The sequence below is a fragment of the Phocoena sinus genome, chromosome 10, assembly GCF_008692025.1.
Source record: "Phocoena sinus isolate mPhoSin1 chromosome 10, mPhoSin1.pri, whole genome shotgun sequence".
NCBI classification, from domain to species: domain Eukaryota; kingdom Metazoa; phylum Chordata; class Mammalia; order Artiodactyla; family Phocoenidae; genus Phocoena; species Phocoena sinus.
This window is the reverse complement of record NC_045772.1, coordinates 95,871,121-95,894,261: the sequence shown is the minus strand read 5'-3', so window position 1 is coordinate 95,894,261 and position 23,141 is coordinate 95,871,121. Positions and strand designations below refer to the sequence as shown.

The 23,141-nt window shown below is 42.6% G+C and overlaps 1 protein-coding gene and 1 pseudogene across 1 annotated transcript; both read right to left on the bottom strand.

Annotated features, from left to right (window-relative positions):
* Positions 1-556: 556 nt before the first annotated feature.
* LOC116761241 (negative elongation factor D-like) lies at positions 557-2,293 on the bottom strand. The gene has a single exon (XM_032646984.1). It carries the CDS (start codon positions 2,291-2,293, stop codon positions 557-559), a length of 1,737 nt encoding a protein of 578 aa, XP_032502875.1.
* Positions 2,294-9,487: 7,194 nt separating this feature from the next.
* On the bottom strand, positions 9,488-10,053 carry LOC116761240 (annotated as a pseudogene).
* Between the last annotated feature and the right edge of the window lie 13,088 nt (positions 10,054-23,141).

Here is a 23,141-nt window from a genome sequence, read left to right as displayed (position 1 = left end):
AACTTAGAAAGTCATATGCCTTTAAAATGTTTAGTTATTTATTTTTTTATTTTGAGGACGAGTGTCTAATTTACGAGAACAACATAACGCTGGAATCTACATGTTTCACCCACAGAAAGGCTTTTATCTGTTCTTGGAGAATTAAAGCATTCACAGCAATACGAACTGACTGTTCAGGTCTTGTGAGAAAACTTAAATCAACTTTGAAAATAGTTCACCTAAGTGCCCCATTTTCTGAATTTCCACCACCCTGGGGCTGCCCGTTGGCTACATCACGAAGGATAACGGGAACCTAGTTCCAATATTGGGGGAAATGAATACCGAAAACAGGATTTTAGGGGTAGCCCTGGATTTACAAGGAAAGGGGACTGTTCCTAATTGCAGTTCTCCACTTGCACTGCTAACATTTTCCTTTTTACAAAAGTTCTCCACCTCCTCCCTCCAGAGCCCATTGCCAGGATGCTGACTGGGCCTCTTCATCGATAGCTTCTGGAAAGGGTTTTTCCACAATGGGTCTCCTGGAATGTTCTGCTCCAGCTCTGGAGGACGCTGTGTATCAGTCCACCAGCATGAAGTTAGACCGGCAGTGAGCTACAAACTCCGTCACAGGGTGCTGTTCACCTTCTGTTTTAATGGTGCCAGCGATGCTGTCGTTTTCCAGGATGGGGAGGAAAAGCTGCACAAAGTCAGAGGTGTAGGGAGGCGCGATCACATCCAGCACCTCGGTCACAAAGTAGCGAATGAGGGAAATGTCGGTGTCCCCCTTCTCCAGACACCTGCGGATGTAAGTGACCACAGGGAGTATGTAGCCTTGGCTCAGCAGGTGCACCATCCTGTCCAGGAGAGTCTTCTTCAGCTTGAGCTGCTCCATCACGTCCAGCTGGGAATGCTGCGTCTCCAAGAGCTTCACCAGCAGCTGCAGGACCTGGGGGTGCAGGAGCTGGTGGCAGGTGCTGATCTGGTCCAGCAGCGCCAGGTGCACGGGGGTGCAGTGGGTCTGCAGCTGGAAGTACTTCGGCTCTGATACGCTCCAGTGCACCCACTTGAGCACACCCATGGCCACCACTGGAAACCTGATACACTTGTAGAGGGTGCTCAGCTCAGCCACGAGTTCAGAAGCCCCTTTGTTCTCAGCGCAACACAAACTGTGAACAGTTTCAACAGCTTTGGCCGTTGACTTCAGCTCGCCTTGATTGACGCTCACACGCCTGTGCTTCTTCCAGGTCTCCACCACGCTCACTGCATAAGCCAAGATGTGGATGTACTTGTGCTTGTGGTCCGGGTTGATCCTGGCCCCTGGTTTAAAGAGTGAGTCCACGAAGAGGTCCAGGAAGGCCGGCACCCGGATGAGTTCAACAGGAGGCGGGTCCACGCTGGTAAACAGGTTGAAAAGGACAGTGACGTCGGCCGGATTCAGGGCCCCCTTGGACAACATTGCCCCAAGGGCCTGACACAGCCGGGGGTAGGAGGCAGCTGTGCCCAGTGCGAGAGAGATCCGACTGGCATCGCGGCCTCTCTCCTGGGCGAACCGCTGCACCTCCTGTGCTATCCTGCGCACGGCCCAGCCCCCCTGCCCTTCCTGGGCCAGCACGGACATCAGGACCTGGGCCACCACGTACGTGTGCTCCCCGTGGCACACCATCTTAGCAAACTGAGGGAGATTTTCTGCAAGGTTGTCTTCTCCTCCATCCAAAAGTGTAGCCAGAGAGGTACAGAGAACTCTAGAAAACACTTCCAGCTGCTGGCAGGCTGCCGCCACGCCGGTGATCTCCCCGTGGTATCCTGCATTGGAAATCAGCTTGACCGTGAAGTTCAGCATCAAACAGTCTGGGTGCGCTTCAGTCAGTTGGTAAACAAGATCTCTCCACGTGGAATGTGCAATCATTTGTTCAAGCCAAGCGGGGGTCTCTCCTTCTTCAGTAAAGATAGAATCTGCTTTGCGGGGGTCGAACTGTTTCATCAGTAAAGTCTTCAAGTGGTTTTCCACAGTTTGCTGAACCTGCACTTGTTCAACCCCTGTCTGAATGAGCCACTGGGCCAGCAAGTTGACTGTCTGGGCCACAGCTGTGTAGTTGTCTGATAAGAGCCGGATCACCTCCTCCGGAGACCCTCCTGCCTGAAAATACCTCATCAGAGTGTTAAAGATGGAGGGTTCCATGATATAATCCCTGGTAGAAAATTTCTGCAGGCATTCTTGCTGGACCTGGGCGTCCTCTTCTCCCTGTGCATCGCCCCCCTCCTGCTGGCCGCCCAACTCTGCCGCGCTCCCGAAGTCGACCTGGTCCAGGTCCATGCTGATGCCCGTCAGGGCCCTCGCCGTCCTCTACCCTGGCTGCCTGTTTAGGAAGAGAAACAGGATTATGATCTGTTCCCCCTTCTTTTCAAAGCTTTAGTACTTAAAACTGATCTTTCTTGATAGGAATATGCATTTTCCTGCGTAGATAATAGGACAGTTGTACTGTCTACTTTTGTTGTAATTTGAGTCTTATGTCCCAGAGGTGATTTCATTGGCCAATTGAGATGCTTCTCTATAATGATCACATGCTGCATGTATACTCAGATAAAATTATTACTCTTTTTAAAAATTAGGAAAAACTATACTTTCTCCAGACAACTAATATATTCTGTCAAAATCTAATCACATGTCCCTTTAACCTTTGGCACTCAAGAGATCAAAAGCAATAATTCTGACACAAATCTTGACTCAAAATTAGTGACTAAGATCAAATGCCTTGTATTTTTATATGCTATTGCTATGCCTCTTCATTCATTGAATCTTCCATTCAAGTTAGAATTTTCTTTTTCTTGATTTTATTAATTTTTTTCCTGCTATATATTTATTCATTTAACTATAATCTCAGCACTTATACATGGGCCAAGCAGTTGTCTCTAGGTACAGTGACAGGTTTTGGTTTTTGAGCTAAGAACAAAGGTCAGTTTTTCTAATAGTTTAAGCAGAGAATTAACATAAAATGATTTTCTTTGAAAGAGATTGTGGCTGCCGAGGGAGAATGGCTGAGAAGGGAGCCACTGGGGACAAGGGGGCAGTAGGAAGACAGGTATTAGGCTGATGGTGGATGTGGGCTGTAGGGGGAGGGAGGGGGAGGGGTGGAGGAGTGAGCATCACCGAGAGATACTGAGGGTCCATTGAAGGTTGGGGGCTGGTGGGGAGGGAGGGTGTGAGGCCACTGACCACCAGGTTTCTGGCTCCATCCAGGGAGACAGAGCAGTGTCCCCTGCAGACAGTGATTTAGTGGATAAGATCCCAAGTCTACTCTGGACGAGATGAATTTACTGCCCTTTGAAGACCACTGAAGCCAGGAAATTAATGAGATCACTAAGTGAGAGGCTGAAAATTGGCCATTGTGGGCAGAAGGCAGCAAACACATAGTTTGTTTATATTGTAAAATGTTCTTTTTCAAGCAAAATCTTGAATTACAGCCAACATTTAAAAATCAAGAGGCTTGGGCTTCCCTGGTGGTGCAGTGGTTGAGAGTCCGCCTGCCGATGCAGGGGACACGGGTTCGTGCCTCGGTCCGTGAAGATCCCACATGCCGCGGAGCGGCTGGGCCTGTGAGCCACAACTACTGAGCCTGAGCGTCTGGAGCCTGTGCTCCGCAACGGGAGAGGCCACAACAGTGAGAGGCCCGCGTACCGCAAAAAAAAAAAAAAAAAAAAAATCGAGAGGCTCAATGTTAAAATTCAAATTTTGACGTGAAAAATAAAATCTGTTATGAGTAATCCTAAATCCCCAGGTGAACAGCCATTGTCTGGACCTGAGGAGGACTTGCCCCCTTTAGATGGAATCTGGTTTCCCGAATCAGCTACAGTCTACACAGCCTGCTTAACTTCACCTACCAAGCGCTGGCAGACAGAAAAAAATATATAACACACACACAGGCTCATTCCCCATTTGTGACTCAGAAGATTACATATTCTCTGTATAATAAAGCCTCTCTTCCTCTTCAGCTGTTCAGTTCTGCTGCAGCTGAACCTACTCTGTTATCACTGAAATCCGTAAGTGTTAGCAGAGAAAATTTACTGTTCACTGAGGATGCCTGTGGTAACTGACTGCAATAGGTCAGGCAACTCCAGTCCCCGGCATTTGTGTTTTGTTTGTTTCATTTGCTTTTCCTCAACAAAATTCCAAAGGTCAAGGTTTACATAACGTGAGACAGAGTGAAGAAAACCAAGGAAAAACAGGAGGCTTGAGAACTTACAAGGGGATGTGGCCCTTGGAGAACAGGAGGGCCACAGAGAGAACCCAAGCTCCTCAGTCCTGGGTTTATCCAGTCTATCCCAGTCCCTGAAAAACAAGAAAAAGAGCAGCCCACGCTCACACTGCTGGTAAGATTTGTCGTTAGAATCTACACTCAGCTCTGCCAAGCTAAAAAACTTCATGTATTATGCCATGGAATATAAGGCAGCAATGAAAATACTATGAAGTAGGTCAATAAATACTGATGTGAACTGACATCCCAGATATATTTGAGATAAATCAAATGAACGCTTAACAGCAGAATAAATTTCTTAGATTGAAAAGCATATCTGATAAGTGTTCACATAAGCAGACGGCTTTGCTGGGAAATTCTACTAACATGAAAATAATAAGTAAACCCTTCCCAAATACAGAAGAGAAAGGAACATTTCCAGCTCACTCTAAGAGGCCAGTATTAATTACCCTGTGTTATCAATCAGGGATCAACTAGAGAAACTGAGCCAGTAGGAGATGTGTATTAGAGATTTACAGCAAGGAATTGGCTTACAGGATTGTGGGAACTGTCTAGGCAAGTCTGAAGTCCTTGGGGCAGCCGTCAGAAAAGGCAGGCTGGCACTCTTTGGCACCGATGAAGCTGCTTTCCACAGACAGAATTTGTTCTCTTCAGAGAAGCCTCAACTCTACTCTTAAAGCCTTAGTTAATTAGATCAGGCTTATTGGATTATCTAGGATAATCTTATTACTTCAAGTCAATTGATATGGATTTTAATTACATCAAAAAATACCTTAAGGGACTTCCCTGGTGGTGCAGTGGTTAAGAATCTACCTGCCAATGCGGGGGACACGGGTTTGAGCCCTGGTCTGGGAAGATCCCACATGCCGCGGAGCAACTAAGCCCATGCGCCACAACTACCGGAGCCCATGTGCCACAACTACTGAAGCCTGCTCGCCTAGAGCCCGTGCTCCACAACAAGAGAAGCCACTGCAATGAGAAGCCCACGCACTGCAACGAAGAGTAGCCCCCGCTCGCCACAGCTAGAGAAAGCCTGCGGGCAGCAATGAAGACCCAACACAGCCAAAAATAAATAAACTAATTTAAAAAATTTAAATTCAAGGTTACTAATTCTATTTTAAAATTTGCAACTTCAAATGTGTGAGGTTCAAATCATTAGTTACATCCTTTCCCCCCCTCTCTCCTCTGTCATTTCCATCCACAATATAAACATACTGTAATTATTACCAGGTTAGGAAAGAAAAAAGTCCCTTGAATCCCACAAGGCTCTATTGCTATCACCCCATTTTTAAGTTTTCTTTTACAGGAAAACCCTCTTAAAGCATTCTCTCTCTTTGCTGTTTGCATGTTGGTGATTTATTTCGCTCATTGTCTCTTGAACTTACTCCAGTCAGGCTTTTACATCCCATGGACACCCCTCTTGTCAGAGTCACCAGTTAATGATCTTAACATTACAAAACTCTAGTGATCATTTCCCAGCCCTCTCTTACTTGAAGTATCCGGAGATCTCTCCACTTTAAAGGCTTTCTCGTGGCTCCCAGGACCCAATCCTTTCCCGAGATTCCTTCTATGTCAATGGCTGCTCCTTGGGAGTTTTCTTTGCTTCTTCCTTCTCCTTCTCTCTACCTCTCCCTGACTTTGGACCTACTATGTCTCTCAAAGCTAAAGCCCGAGAGCTCTGAGCTCCTATATATACTGTCCAAGCACGGAAATCTAATCACAAGGATTTTGCTACCACCCACACAGTGATTAGGTCTGGATTTTAATCTCCAGGTTTATACATATCCAAACTCCCAGTTCAGTATCCCTACTTGGACGTCTGATAGGTCATAAGTCAAGCTTAAAACTCCCAACCCCAACCATGATGCCCTGCACTGACCCCCTGCCCCACTCTCACTCCTCACCATTCAAGTAAAGCCAATTCCATTAGTCCCGTTGATTGAGTCAAGAACCTCACATCGTGACTCTGCTTCTTTACTCTTGGTCTAAACTCAACCTGTCAAAAAAATCTGGCTTGATCCCTTGCTACGTTTCTGACTCCTATTAACACTTTCCTTCACTCATTTTGTTCCGTCCCCTCTGGTTACCTTGCTTTTCAGTTAACAAGCCAAGCATGGTCCCAACTGAGCCCTTTGCACTTGCTGTTTGCTCTGCCTAGAAAGTTATTTCTCCAGATAAAAGTAAGACTTGTTCTCTTACCTTCTTCTGGTTTCTTTTCCAGTACACTTATTGACAAGGCAGTGACCAAAAATGAGGCTGCAGTCAGTGTTAGAGAAGACAGTTAGGGATTTGGGATTAGAGTATGAGAGTTAATGGAACCTCCTGGGGGGTTTATTCTGGGTTGTGATTAGGTAAATTTTTTTTTTTTTTTTTTTTTTTCGGTACGCGGGCCTCTCACTGCTGTGGCCTCTTCCGTTGCGGAGCACAGGCTCCGGACGCACAGGCTCCGGACGCACAGGCTCAGCGGCCATGGCTCACGGGCCCAGCTGCTCCACGGCACGTGGGATCTTCCCGGACCGGAGCAGGGACCCGCGTCCCCTGCATCAGCAGGCGGACTCAACCACTGTGCCACCAGGGAAGCCCTGATTAGGTAAAATTTAGATTTGAGAATTGATGAGAGTTCTTCTAAACTGGAGACCAGCCGGAAGACTTTCCAATTCAGGCTATGGATTTTGTACTAAAAGGGCTGGAAATGATGGGGAGAACTCTAGGGTAGAGACAGATTGGGTGAAGGAGATGGAAAGACCAATAATTTGCTGGTGGGGAGGTTACAGAAATGATGGCGACTAGAACTAAGGTAACTGTCATTCAAATCTTGGATGTCAATGGGCCACAAAAATGAGCCCCAGTGGTAAAGTGGGCAAAGTGTATAAACAACAAAAAACACAAAAAGAACACGTTTCCAACTGGCACATGAAAAATGTTCAATTTAATTAAGGTGCAAAGAAACAAAATCTTAAATAATGAGATGTACATATACAAAAAAATTATTTGCATTATGATGCAATTTTATTTAAAAATATATTAATTCCATAAATATTTATTTACCACTTAGGTAATCAGCAAACTGTGTTGGGAAGTCTAGGTTATATACCAAAATATTAAAATAGGGTCTTTTTCTGGCAGATAGATATGGAAGTGATTCTTTTTGTGTGTGTGTGATACTATAAAAGTTATTTATTCACTATACACAGAACATGTCCCCTATAAAATGTACATAAAAAACACTAAAAGTATAATTTGGTGAACATTTTCTTGATTACAGAACGTACTAAATCAGTTGGGATAACAGCTCTCTGTCTGCCTCGAAATAATCTAATTATAGTACCCAGAGTATCTTTTATATCTGATGCAAAATTAAATACTTTATTTATTTATTTATTTTTGGCTGCGTTGGGTCTTTGTTGCTGTGCGCGGGCTTTCTCTAGTTGCGGCGAGCAGGGGCTACTCTTCGTTGCGGTGCACGGGCCTCTCATTGCGGTGGCTTCTCTTGTTGCGGAGCACAGGCTCTAGGCATGCAGGCTTCAGCAGTGGCACGTGGGCTCAGTAGTTGTGGCTCGCGGGCTCTAGAGCGCAGGCTCAGTAGTTGTGGCGCATAGGCTTACTTGCTCCGCAGCATGTGGGATCTTCCCGGACCGGGGCTCGAACCCATGTCCCCTGCGCTGACAGGCGGATTCTTAACTACAGCGCCACCAGGGAAGTCCCTAAATACTTAAAAAAAAAAAAAAAAAAAGAATACTGAATTAATGGGAGTATTGCTGAGTGAATCAATAAATGAGAATGATGACTCAGGGACCTTTTTTTTTTTTTGGCTGTGCTATGCAGCACACAGGATCTTAGTCCCCCGACATGGGATTGAACCCGTGCCCCTTGCACTGGGGACACGGAGTCTTAACCACTGGATCGCCAGGGAAGTCCTTAAATACTTATTGTGAGAATTGTTTCCTAATGTGTGTTTGAGGCAGAGTTAACAATTTAATATAACTCTAGTATATTACAGTCACTGTACAATAAATCAGTTTATTACAGATTAAAACAGATCATTTTTTCATTATTTGTATTAATGGGATGCAAATACTGGATACTTTTAAATGGTAAATAACCACAAAGTGACTTTTCTGTGATAATATATTGGGTTTCATAATTACATAGGATATAAATGGTGTAAAATATTGTTATGAATAATATATCTCAAACAAAACAATGAGGCCACAGTGTAATGATTCACTAGACTGTGCTCTGTCGACAGTTATTGAATAACTGAATTTTATCTATTTTTCTCCCTAATTACCCAGTACAATTTTTGCCCACAGTAAGGGCTCAGTAAATGTTTGCTGAACATACTGACTAGGAGAGAGGGGAGAAGAGATGGACCCTCTTAGCTGGATGTCAAGTATTATAGTTGGAATTTACAGTGGGAGAATGTTTAAGATGTAAACCACATGTGCCACACAAGTAAGGAAACAAATGCCAACAAAGCAAACCATTAAGCAGAAAACACTGGCACTGGAATAAGCAAAGGCAAGATTTGCCAATAGTGAAAGTAGAACTGACTTTAAGAGATACCCAAGGAAAAGTTTATGTTGGACCATACCTTTTCTCACTGCATTCAGTTTGAGACAAACCAGTAGAGGCACTGTGAGAGACTATGGATGTCTTCCTTGATTTTCAGACATCCTAGTCTCCTTTTTTTTTTTTTTTTTTTTTTTAATTTTTTGGCCATGCTGTATGGCATGTGGAATGGCATGTGGCATCTTAGTTCCCTGACCAGGGATCCAACACGCACCCCTTGCATTGGAAGTACAGAGTCTTAACCACTAGACCACCAGGGAAGTCCCAGACGTCCTAGTTTCCAATAATTTAACATGGACCTGCTACCCATGAATCAATATAAACCAAATCAGATTTAGGATTAGTTTCCACAAGTACAAAGTTGAATTACCTTTTTTTTTTAAATTTGAATTTTATTTATTTATTTTTTATACAGCAGCTTCTTATTTGTTATCTATTTTATACATATTAGTGTATATATGTCAATCCCAATCTCCCAATTCATCCCACCACCACCACCACCACCCCAAATTACCTTTTATTTGTCCTAAAATGCTTACTTTCAATGATTCCATGTAGTTTCGATAACATTCTTTTATCTTTCCAGACCAGAGTCCAAATATCCGCACAGTATTCATACTGAACACTTTCCACCCACCCTTTGGTCGCCTGAACTGCTCTTTTTTGGTTCTGTTTCTGCTTTCTCAGCTCTTTCTTGAAGCAGAACTGTACTGGGTACTCCTGCTGCAGTTTGGCCTCTATCACTGTTGGAGTAGATTCTGCTACGCCGTGGTCTTCCAATCGGTCTGTTTCTAGGACTATAAGATCTTCTATGGTTGGAATCAAAGGACTGACTTCTTGATCGCCTTCTTTTCTAACTTTGGCTTCTAGAACGTCTGTATCTGTCATAATTATCATAGAGCGATGAACTATACACATTTCCTCCCTTCCCGGGCTTTCATCCGATTTGGAGTCTTCCCATCCCCCTGTGCATACCGTATTTCAATTTGGTGTCCACAAATCCATTTTCTGTCCAAATTATGTAAAGCATCTTCGGCATCACGAACATCCTCAAATTGAACATATGCAAATCCTCTTGGGGGTGAGCGTAGAAATCAAGTGGAACGTACACGGCAACTACAGGACCATAACGACCGAATTCATGTTGTAAATCTTCAGACCTGGTATCATCAGCCATGTTCCTTACAAAGAGAGACTTGTTGGGGGGGAGAGGGAGAGGGGCCCAGGTACCGGGACATGACTGCAGCATGAGTCTCAGCAGGGACACTATCCCCCGGGCAAACTGGCTGCAGCTCCGGCGACAGCAGATCCTCAGACACACACAGCCGGAAGTCTCTGCAGGAAGTGATTTTTTTTTTTTGCGGTACGCGGGCCCCTCGCCGTTGTGGCCTCTCCCGTTGCGGAGCACAGGCTCCGGACGCGCAGGCTCAGCGGCCATGGCTCTTGGGCCCAGCCGCTCCGCGGCATGTGGGATCTTCCCGGACCGGGGCACGAACCCGTGTCCCCTGCATCGGCAGGCGGACTCTCAACCACTGCGCCACCAGGGAAGCCCACAAGTTAACTTTTAATATGAAAATGGAAGCCCTGGAAGTGATTCTTTTAATTTTTATTGTTTTGCTTGTAATGTACAGGACCACTGGGGTAGTACAAATAAATAGGAAAACATAGGCTATGCGTATGGTGCATCTGGCACACCCAGTTACCCAATTCTGGGAGAATTTTAAAGGAAGAAATGAGGGTGATATTAAGGGTTAGATTTTTCCTCAGCTAAGTAGAAAAGTTCCCAGCAAACAAAGACTATAAATCGTTTTTGTAATGTGGTATGAAAATTCTCTTTATGATTTGATCTCTGTCTCAGATGATTATGAAAGTGTATTGATTGGACATGCAGCTACGGTACAGATTATCTAGTGTGCATTGTGCAAGGGATCTAATGACTCCCTAGGTAACGTGAGCAGCAGACACTCCCTCATATCCTCCCCACCCCCAGACACCCACACCTACAGCAACAGAGCATCCTTACACCGGTGGTTCTCCACCATTGATGCACATTAGAATCGCCCGTGGGCACCTGGGCTACATCTTAGAGCCATTTAATCAGAAGCTGGGGTGCGGGGGAGGGTTAGAATGTTTGTTTCAGGTGAACAGTAAAGTGATTCACACTATATATACACATTCCTTTTCAGATTCTTTTCCATTATGCGTTATTACAAGATATTGAATATAGTTCCCTGTGCTGTACAGAAGGACCTTGTTGTAGTGTTCGTCTGTTAATCTCATACTCCCAATTTATCCCTCCCTTCCATTTCCCTTTGGTAACCATATGTTTGTTTTCTACGTCTGTGACTCTATTTGTTTTGTAAATAAGTTCATTTGTATCTTTTTTTTTAGATTTCAAATATAAGTAATATCATATGATATTTGTCTTTCTGTTTGGCTTACTTCACTCAGTATGATAATCTCTAGGTACATCCATGTTGCAAATGGCATTTTTCATTCTTTATTATGGCTGAGTAATATTCCATTGTGTGTGTGTGTGTGTGTGTGTGTGTGTGTGTGTGTGTGTGTGTGTATCACATCTTCTTTATCCATTCCTCTGTCAATGGACATATGGACATTTAGGTTGCTGCCATGTCTTAGCTATTGTAAATGCTGCTGCAATGAACATTGGGGTGCATGTCTCTTTTCGAATTATGGTTTTCTTTGGATATATGCCCAGGACTGGATTGTAGGATCATATGGTAGCCCTATTTTTAGTTTTCTGAGGAACCTCCATACTGTTTTCCATCGTGGCTGTACCAATTTACATTTCCACCAACAGTGTAGGAGGGTTCCTTTTTCACCATGCCCTCTCCCGCATTCATTGTTTGTAGACTTTTTAAAAAATTATTTATTTATTTGGTTGCACAGGTTCTTAGTTGCAGCAGGCAGACTCCTTAGTTGTGGCATGTGAACTCTTAGTTGTGGCATGCATGTGGGATCTAGTTCCCAGGCCAGAGATAGAACCTGGGTCCCTTCAGTGGGAGCGCAGTCTTAACCACTGTGCCACCAGGGAAGTCCCTGTAGGCTTTTTGATAATGGCCATTCTAACTGGTGTGAGGTAATACTGCATTGTAGTTTTGATTTGCATTTCTCTAATAATTAGCCATGTTGATCATCTTTTCATGTGCATTTTGGCCATCTATATGTCTTCTTTGGAGAAATATCTATTTAAATCTTCTGCCCATTTTTTGATTAGGTTTTTTGTTCACTTGTTTTTCAGAGGAAGAATCTTACTTAATTTTTATTAGTCCTTTCAAACAACCCTCTAACAATTTAAAAACTCTACCATTTATATAATGGCCCAGAACCCAGTCAAGAGGTAAAGCCATGGATTCAAATATTATTGACTTACTTTTGTGAATTTGGATAAGTTTATGCCATCTGTTTGTCTTCTCATGTATAAATTGTATAGTAATACCTGAACTGTGTGTGTCGGGGGGTTAGACCTATCAAACCCCCCTTTATTTTTTTAAAAAATTAAAAACATTTACACAATTTTGAAAGGTTACTTTCCATTTATAGTTATGACAAAATATTCGCTATATTCCCCGTGTTGTACAATACATCCTTGAGCCTATCTGACACCCAGTATTTGTACCTCTCATTCCCCCATCCCCCCACTGGTGACCACTAGTTTGTCCTTTATATCTGTAAGTCTGTTTCTTTTTTGTTGTATTCACTAGTTTGTTGTATTTTTTAGATTCCACATATAAGTGACATCATACAGTGTTTGTCTTTCTCTGTCTAACTTTTAGTTCACTTAGCATAATGCCCTCATGAATCATCTCAAGAATTTTTCACACATCTTCAAAACTTGTTCTTCTCTTTCTTTCTTTATGTCACTTCCTAGGAGTTACAAGGACAGACTAAAGGGTGAGGGGCATCAATTGTGCCACCATGGACAGCCCCACTGCTAACTGACCATGGAAGTTACCAAATTACCATGGAAGTCCTTCATCTCTGCCAGTGATTAGTGGCTTGAGGAATTCCTAAAATTGGATCTACAGTGGGGTATTCAAAGGTGACAAGTCATTTCACACGTCCAGTGAATTACAAACTTCACTGGCTTTAGTTAGATTAGAAAAGGTAACTGTCCAGCAATCCTAGATGAAGGGCTAAAAGAGGTGAAGTCACCAGCCAAAAAGTCTAGCTTTCAAGGAATCTTGATCCCCAAAGCTAGATATTATGCAGGCTGCCAAGCTGAACTAACTTAAGAAGATGGATATAGTGAACCCCCTGGACCTAGCCTGACCCTAACACATAGTAGGAGTATCACAGTGGCAAGTGGTAGAAAGTCTGCCTCATTTAATCCAAATCATTAAAAGTATATTGGTGCCCTAGTAACAATCAATGGGCTTTGTTACTAGTGTTATCATTATGAACTCAAGAATTTTATGTATTTGAAACAAATCTATACCAGGTCCTTTCTAAGATAATTAGAGATGGCCTTACACTCAACAAATGCCTTATTTTAAAAACTTTTTTTAAAAATTGTGGTAAAATATACAGTAAACTTACCATTTCAACCAAAAAGAAAAAAAGAATTTTATATATTTGATATTTTTCAATCCATTGCAGTCATTAATGCTTTTTCAATTTAAAATACTATCGTATATTTTGTAATTATGTTTGTTCTAATAAGCATTTTTATTGAAATTTTTAAAAAAATTGGGCTTCCCTGGTGGCGCAGTGGTTGAGAGTCCGCCTGCCGATGCAGGGGATGCAGGTTCGTGCCCCGGTCCGGGAGGATCCCACATGCCGCGGAGCGGCTGGGCCCGTGAGCCATGGCCGCTGAGCCTGCGCGTCTGGAGCCTGTGCTCCGCAACGGGAGAGGCCACAGCAGTGAGAGGCCCGCTTACCACAAAAAAAAAAAACAACTTCTTAGTCTAACTCAGTTCTTTGGCTTCAACTCGGAGACATTTCCTTCAGCTGCGAATTTACTGGACAGATTCCAACAATTCAAGGTACCTTTCTGATAGTTTGGGGGAAGATTTTCTGCTCAGAGTACGTTTGGGAACAGGTTGGGGATGTCTCTCTGACAGGTGGGGGTCACTCTCCTAAGAAACCGCAGGATAGTGGGGAGGGATAAACTGGGAGACTGGGATTGACATATACACACTACTGTATATAAAATAGATAACTAATAAGGACCTACTGTACAGCACAGGGAACTCTACTCAATACTCTGCAATGACCTGTATGGAAAAAGAATCTAAAAAAGAGTGGAAAATTAAATTAAATTATAAATTTAATTTAAAAAAAGAAATGACAGGATAGGAGACGGACACAGGAAGCAGTGAGGCAGGGAAATGAACACGTGTGTGGAAGGACCATCGGGCCTGTGAGCAACACACATGCAGGACTTTGCTTGGAAGCAAAGCTTGGAAGCTTTGCGTTTTTCAATGCAGTATAATTGTTCATAAGAGAGAGGGGAGTAGTCCAAGCTCATTTCAGCCTTGGGGAGCCAGGGATCAAAAAGAGAAGTAAAAGGAAAAAGAGAGCTTTTATGTACATGATACTGACACTAAAAAATGAAGGAAACTTCCAGGGAAAACCTATTGGTCGATACTGTCACTATTGCAAATTCCTAAATCTGGCAAGAGGACAGGACTGCATTAGAAGTCATTATTGATTAATTAATTCATCAAGTCCTTGCTAAAGGCCCATTATGTGCTTGGCAATCTTCTAGGTCTTTGGGATACATTAGTGAACAAGGAAGACAGGGACCAGAACTGGTAGAGCTTACACTGTAGTGAGAAAAGAGAGATACTTGCAAGACTGGTGAACTTTCTCCAGAAAACAAGAAGCATAGGAATCACAGTTAACCTTTAGAATGGGTGAGAATTTTCTAAATACTTTTTAAATTCATAGGCAGAAAAAAAAAAATTCATAGGCAGGATTTTTTTTCTGGAAACTGGTACCTTTTTTTTTTTTTTTTTTTTTTTTTGGGGTACGCGGGCCTCTCACTGTTGTGGCCTCTCCCGTTGCGGAGCACAGGCTCCGGACGCGCAGGCTCAGCAGCCATGGCTCACGGGCCCAGCCGCTCCGCGGCATGTGGGATCTTCCCGGACCGGGGCATGAACCCGTGTCCCCTGCATCAGCAGGCGGACTCTCAACCACTGCGCCACCAGGGAAGCCCAAGGTCATGTTTTTATTAACTGACATGAATTAAATTTAAGATCTTCCCAGAAATACCGTTAACAGAAACAATGAGTGTATCTGAGAAGCAAACCGTAAGCAAATAGATCTGTGGCTATTGATCAGTTCTAAGCAGCCCCCTGCCTGGGTTCTTGTTTTAGCAGAGAGGCACCGATGGCGTCAAGGAGAGTTCTGTACACAGAGGTGCAGGATCATCTTTTTTCTCAAGCAATTATCTATGAATCTCAGCATTCAGTACAAAATGCAGAGCAACCATTTGCTCATTTCTCAGTTGGAGAATCAAAAATTTTCTTTCTCCAGTCCAACTGTTAAAAAAACTCTCTGATATACCTATTTATCCGATCAACTGATAGATTGATCTATTGATAAAACATTTTTAAAAAGCCGGTACAGTTCTGCATCATAAAACGGTCCTTGCATGACATGTCCACACTCCTTTGGAAGGCCAGAACCTCGTGTTTTGCACTTAATCTCATCCTCCCTAACTGCTCAAGGTCATAACTCTGGGAATTCTCATTGCTCTCGGTTGCATCATCACTATTTCCCTCAGAACTTGATCTTTCCCGTCAGCATACAAACAAGCTATTAACGCAGAATTCTTGAGCCCTCTGGGGATATCTGATAGTAGGCATTAAAATTCCTTACGCTGTTAATTTTTTTCCCAGTTGCTCTAGAAAATGAGAGAATTGAAATTCTTGATGTAATTGTGTTCATATGAGACAATCTCAAAATTGGGTCCCACCCCATGCCTAGTGAATCAGCGTCTGCATTTTAACAAGATCCCTGGGTGATTCATAAAAGTTTGAAAAGCACTAGACTAGATCAGTGGTTCTCAACACCAGAATCACTTGAGTAACTTTAAGAAATCCTGATGTCCAGAGACCAATTAAATCAGAATTTGGGGGGGTGTGTAGGTCCCAGGGGTCTGTGTTTTTTAAAGCTCCTTCTGATGACACCAATGTGTAGCCAAATTTGAGAACCACTGGACTAGATAGACCTTCTTTTCCTGTGTCACTGACTGACTATTTGTGCAATCTCTCTAGAGAAAGAAGATTGAAGTCATGTTGACCCCAGGAAAAGATAGAGACACTTGCTGGTATCTTACATGGTATCAGCATTGGCTAGACAAGGTCTGTCCTGACTTCCGGGACTTCCCTGGTGGTCCAGTGGTTAAGACTTCATGCTCCCAATGCAGGGGGCCTGCGTTCGATTCCTGGTCAGGGAACTAGATCCTGCGTGCCGCAACTAAAGATCCTGCACGTGGCAATGAAGATCCCGCATGCCACAACTAAGAACCGGTGCAGCAAAATTAATAAATAATATTAAAAAAACAAAAAAGATCTGTCCTGACTTTCAAGACATATTTCTTAAGATTGGCCCAGAGGAGGGCCAATGAGACTTCATTTCAAGAATGAGAAGCTGAAAAACCAAACCACACTAACTGCTATATGCAGTCATAACACCTAAGTATACAGCAATAATAAGGAAGAAATATTCAGGGATACAAATGACCAGATGAGGAAGAAAAAAAAAAGACCTTGGGGTAGATGGTGGCTAGGGGGTTGGCAGAGGGAAATGAGTACCTACCTATCTCCTAGGGTCGTTTTTAATGGTTAATAGTTGACAGTTCTGCCCATGTCTGTTTCAGTTGACCAAGAAATGAAGTGCTTCATGGGAGCCGCAGGAGTCCAGTGGTTTTTCAACAATCATTCTAGTTACTGCTTCTACCTCATCTGAAATATTTGGTTTTAGTGAGTCAGGAAACAATGGAAATCAGACCACTTCTCCTCAGTCTTGACGAAGATTGTTATCTCCATCCATTTCTTGGAGTTTGATCTCGTTCAGAATCCCTGGTCCAGCAGCTCCACCATCCAATCCAGTATCCCATCTAAAACCAGGCATTACATTTGTCTGTAACATCCTTTTTAAGTCTCTTGTCATCTAGGACAGTGTGTTTGTATGACACTGACATGCTGAAGAGACTGGATACTCTTTAATGTCTCATAGTTTGGATTTTTTCTGGTCATTTCCTCCTGATATCATATAGCTTATTCTTATATTCCCTATGTTTTCTATAAACTGGAAGTTAAATAAGCTTGGTAATATTATAATCTTATTGACAACAATGTAAAATCATGAATGCCAGTGTTATATAGCTTCATATCAGGACAAGTGGAATTTCTAGTCATCCCACAATAAATATGGCTAAGGTTGACCCCTGGGTTGGTGGGATTACAGACTGATCTGGAGGGATGGATTTTTTAAAATATTTATTTATTCATTTATTTGGCTGTGCCAGGTCCTAGTTGTGGCAGGGTCTTTGTTGCCACATGTGGGATCTAGTTCCCTGACCAGGGATCAAACCCAGGCCCCTTGCATTGGGAACATGGAGTCTTAACCAGTCTTAACCAGAGAAGTCCCAGGGATGGATTTTTATGCAGTAGAAATGACTGAAAGAGGAAGGCCAGGATGCTAAACTGTCTGCAAGAGTGGTTGTAATTATAGGCCATGGTTAAGGAGGGGAATGCAGCAAGATGGCCCTAAAGGAGAGAGAGAATGTCGAGGGATTAGAGGTTGTGCAAAGGTATGGAAAATTGTTGCTAACACAAGGATCTTGCCCTTTTTAAAGCAACCTGGATGATGGGGATAAGACACCTGTTGCTAATTTCACCAGTATCTGTGTTTTCTTCTTTGGGGGTACATCGCTGCAGTACATTTCCTAGCCTTCCCTGAAGTTAAAGATGATCATGTGATTGATTCTGGCCAATGAAATGTGAACGGAAGTGATGGACACCACTTCCATTTTGGGCTCTAAAAACCTTCCCATGCATGATCCTTTCTCTCTTTCTGCATCAATCCATTGAATGGAGAAGACTCTTACAACCTAGAAAATGGCAGCACACAGGCTAGAAGAAGCCTAGGTCTTGCATGTGGAAAGCCACCTCTCCGAGGGTGCTCCTGTTGGACTGTGATAGCGGCAAGGACTACTGAAGTCTTTGAGGAATTTACTGTGAAAAGGAGCAAGGACATAGGGCAGTAGCTGATGATGAAAGAGTTTTAAGAGAAGGCCTATTTAGAATGGAAGAAATGAGAACAAAATTGATGTTCATAGATTATAATCCACAGAGAGGAAAAAACTGATAAAGAAGGAGATAGGGGAGGATTGTTAGAGCCACATACTTGACTGAGCAGGAGGCGATGGGATCCAATGCACAGATGCTGAATTTAGCATTAAGAGCCCAGAGAGGTTGTCTGTTGTAACAGGAGAAAAGTCAGAGTACAAGTACAGTAGAAGTGCTGATAAGTTAGGTTGTAAGAGTCTTCTCCATTCAATAGATAGATGTGAGGGACTTCCCTGGAGGTCCAGTGGTTAAGACTTCGTGCTCCCAGTGCAGGGGAATTAAGATCTCACATGCCACATGGCACAGCCAAAAAAAATAATAATAAAATAAAAAAAAGAGAGAAGTAAATCAGCTTGATTTACTTCTTAAAAGCATTTATATATAACTTTAAAAAAATAGAAATACAAATGTTACGGGTACGCTGCCCAATTCGTTCTGGAAAGTCTAACTCATTTCTACAAGTTCAGAAGGTAACTCCACAATATAAAAATACTTTACCTTGTTAAAACATTCACTTTATAATACTCCTATTACAAAGTATGCTGAAACGAAAATACTTGAAATGAGTCCTTTTTGCACATGTTTAAGATAGTTTTATGGAAGGAGCATAATTTCCTCAAATGACAGGCATGTTTTACATTTTGATAGGTATAGCTGTCCTCCAAAATAGTTTTGTTTGAAGAGTAACTAACACTCGCTGTGTGAACCACAGTTGCCCAGGTATTTGGCTTTGATGGGATTGGGTTGGGGTTATGTTAGGTGTCAAGGTTAGGTGTCTGAAAGGGTTTATTCCTCTGTAATTAGTCAGTCCTCAATACCACCAGCAAAGCTTTCAGCTCAAGCCTAATAGTTATTTACTTCATCATCAAATTCATCATCAAGGAAGATCAATAGGGGTATTTCCAACATATCCAAAAATTCTCATACTTTTCCTGAGTAAAATATTATTGCCTCTCAGTTAATGATCTTCAAGGCTCAACCATACACACTTTTCCCCTTTTCCACTTCTGGGAAATATTCCTAATCTATCAAGACAGAGCTAGTCTCAAGATAATGCTAAAAGCTTTTGCATGATAATGAAAGATTGTTGAGGACAAATATCTCAGAATACTTATTATCCCACATAGAAACAGTGGTTCTGGGTAATAAACACATACTTAATAATTTGAGTATAACACTCCTGGACCATGTTTCAAGCCTCTCCCATGTTGTTGTCTATTTCCCCGCCCATCAGTAGCTTTCCCCGAGGGGTTCAAATCATAATCCTCTTCAACTACCTCCATTCTTGACATGTCTCTTTAAGGATGGGAATCAAAATTCGAAATGCCCTATACAAGGGAAAAATCTGTGTATTCTCCGAGTAAATGCAATCTAGTCAGTACACTGGCAGAAGTGATAACTGTTTTGTTCATGGAATGATTCATTGATATTACCTGTATGTGTCTTTTTCTCTTTATTCATATGCAGGTTTTTATAGTCTCTGCCCAGGGGCAACAGGTGGTGGTTGGGGAGGGGTGAGAGGGCCACAGAAATCTGTCAAAGGAACATCAAGAGCTCCAAATCCGGGCCTTCCCTGGCGCTCCAGTGGTTAGGACTCCGCATTTCCACTGCAGGGGGCATGGTTTCGATCCCTGGTCGGGGAACTAAGATCCCACATGCCGTGCGTGGCACAGCCAAAAAAAAGAAAAAAAATTTGTATTTCTTTTTTAAAATTTTATTTATTTATTTATTTATTTTGGCTGTGTTGGGTCTTTGTTTCTGTGCGAAGGCTTTCTCTAGTTGCGGCTAGTGGGGGCCACTCTTCATCGCGGTGCGCGGGCCTCTCACTATCGTGGCCTCTCTTGTTGTGGAGCACAGGCTCCAGACGTGCAGGCTCAGTAGTTGTGGCTCACGGGCCCAGTTGCTCCATGGCATGTGGGATCCTCCCAGACCAGGGCGCGAACCCGTGTCCCCTGCATTGGCAGGCAGATTCTCAACCACTGCACCACCAGGGAAGCCCCCCCAAAATTGTATATCTTAAAAAAAAATAATGTGGGTTGTGCATAGGGACTTACTTCCAAGGGTGCAGTAAAAATGAGGAAAAGAGTAACTTTATGGTGGAGAAACCTGACCATCACTTCCTCAGCCAGGTGATCAAGGTCACCATTAACAGCAATGAGCAAGTGGATAATATGTACCCTTCATGTGTTGCAATGAAAATGTCATGTTACCTCTGGTTTTCCTTTCCAAAATCTACAGCCCAATTTATCATGAGAAAAACATCAAACAGATTCCAACAGAGGGACATTCTATGGAATACATGCCCAATGTCTCTCCGTCAAGGCCATCAGAAACAAGGAAAGTCTGATCAACTGTCATCATCTGGAGAAGTCTAAGGGGACTAGACGTGACCTGCTTAAATCCTGGAAGAGAAAAAGAACGTTAGGCAAAACTGAAGAAGTTTGAATACAATTTGGCCTTAGTTAATAAAAATGGGTCCCTATTGGTTCATTCACTGTGGCAAATGTACCACACTAATATATGATCTTAATAACAAGGGGAACTGCATGTATAATATATACAGGGGATCCTCTGTGCTACCTTCTCAATTTTTCTGTAAATCTAAAACCATTCTAAAAAATTAAGTTTCTTTTTAAAAATTGCAGAAATGAGGTGCTAGATGGTCTCACCTTTTTCCAGAGAAAGACTTACTTTTGCTTCTGTCAGTCCTTAGGAAGTAAGAGTCTATTTTCAGTTCTCTTTTATTCCTAGGGTGCTGTTTGTTGGGTCCGAAACTCCAGTTTTTCCCTGTTGCCCCGTGAGACTTCTGAAGACAGTTTATCAGTCTCCTGGTTGCCCCTTTCTTTGCAGATATCCAGACTCTCAGGCACTGTTTAAGAGTCAGCAGATGCCATGTTCAGACTTCCCTTGTCTCTGAGGTCTCGGTCCCTTACATTCCTTGCTCCAGTGAAAGCTCTCTGATGCTTTCAAATAGTTGTCTTTATGTTTTATCCAGCTTTCCTAGTTGTCCTCAGCAGATGATTGGCCTGACGAAGCAACTCATCTTCATCTTAGCCTGAAGCTTCTGCTTCTCATTTTTGAATTTGCCTTCCATTCCTCATTGATTTCAAAATTCTGAAATACTCACGCTTTCCACGAGTCCCAGGGCTTCTCCTTAGGGCCAGCCAATAATTGAGTGGTAGCGTTTTAAACATCAATCAGATTAAAAAATTACATAGATGCTAAAAATGATAAAGAACTAGGTAGGGAGCAGTTAGAGAGCCAAATAGGAAAAAGACAAATGACATGACCGAAATCACATTACGGGAAAGGAAAAAAGCACTGGTATCTAGTCTACTTATTCTGATAGAGTAAATTCCTTTCGGCATATCCCATAATGATCCTAACTGTATGAGCAGGAAAACAAAGTACTAAAATGAGAACTAACACAGATGTGTTTACTTTCTCTAATTCCATCAGTCATAGTTTTTAGTGTTTCCCTCTTCATTGCTTTCAGGATTATTCATCTTATATTGGCAACATACGTTTTCACATTTTATTCCTTTATTTATTGATCCATTCTGGAAAAGAGACATGTGGATTAATTTGTTTATTAGGTTTCAATTTGGTTATGACAGTTTTGGAACCAACTGCCATTGGGTGGGTTTCCTTTAGACAGGAAATATATGGCAAGGGAAAAAAAGGAGGAAAATAAGACAATTTTTTTTGTTTTTTTGGCCGCACCGCGCGGCGTATGGGATCTTCGTTCCCTGACCAGGGATCGAACCTGTGACCCCTGCAGTGGCAGCGTGGAGTCTTAACCACTTGACCACCAGGGAAGTCCAAAATAAGACAACTTTAAAGCAATATTTTAAACAAAGTAACTTAGTTTGTGAGTAATAATATTAAAAATAGTACTATATTTCATGTTTTAGTAACTCAGAAATTGGATGGAGCATCAGAGTTTATTTTCATCTTTATTTTCTTAGTGGTCCATTAAATGATAATTAATAACATATAAGATATTAAATTATATAGTATTAGTTAACATTTATTGTTTATTATGGGTCTGGCACTATTCTCAGAACTTTTTTGTGTAATCTTCTCTCTCTCTTTTTTTTTTTTTTTTTTTTTGCGGTACGCGGGCCTCTCACTGTTGTGGCCTCTCCCGTTGCGGAGCACAGGCTCCGGACGCGCAGGCTCAGCGGCCATGGCTCACAGGCCCAGCCGCTCCGCAGCATGTGGGATCTTCCCGGACCGGGGCACGAACCCGTGTCCCCTGCATCGGCAGGCGGACTCTCAACCACTGCGCCACCAGGGAAGCCCTTCTCTCATTTTTATACTAAATTAAGAAGGGACAGATTGGTGTCTTATAATCAAAATAACGGTAAAATAGATATCAGAGAAAAGGTTCTCTGAACATATTGTCTATCCCTTTCACTTAGTCAAACTGGTCCAAAAGAAGTCAATTACTTTTTCTTTGTTAACCCCATGTGTTCAAACAAGATTAGTAGTATCTGCTCCCTCTAACATGTGGAGCACTTAGGAAGATATTGGGTTCAAATACTTGGAAAAGTGTAAAGAAAAACATTCTTTCTGCAGAGTTCTTCTCTGGGGTCAACTAGTTATAAAAATCCTGGAAATATGTTCCTTCTTTCTTCTATTCCCATTTTAGAGACATACAAAGAAACGTAAAACAAAAACATCAAAATAGGCTTCCCTGGTGGCTCAGTGGTTAAGAATCCGCCTGCCAATTCAGGGGACAACGGGTTCGAGCCCTGGTCTGGGAAGATCCCACATGCCATGGAGCAACTAAGCCCGTGTGCCACAACTACTGAGCCTGTGCTCCACAACAAGAGAAGCCAGCACAATGAGAAACCCACTCGCCACAACTAGAGAAAGCCCACTTGCAGCAACAAAGACCCCACACAGTCAAAAATAAAATAAATAAATTTATTAGAAAAAAAACATCGAAATATATTTCTTCCATATTATATGAATTTTATTACTTCTTTCCTATGGAAACCATATTCCT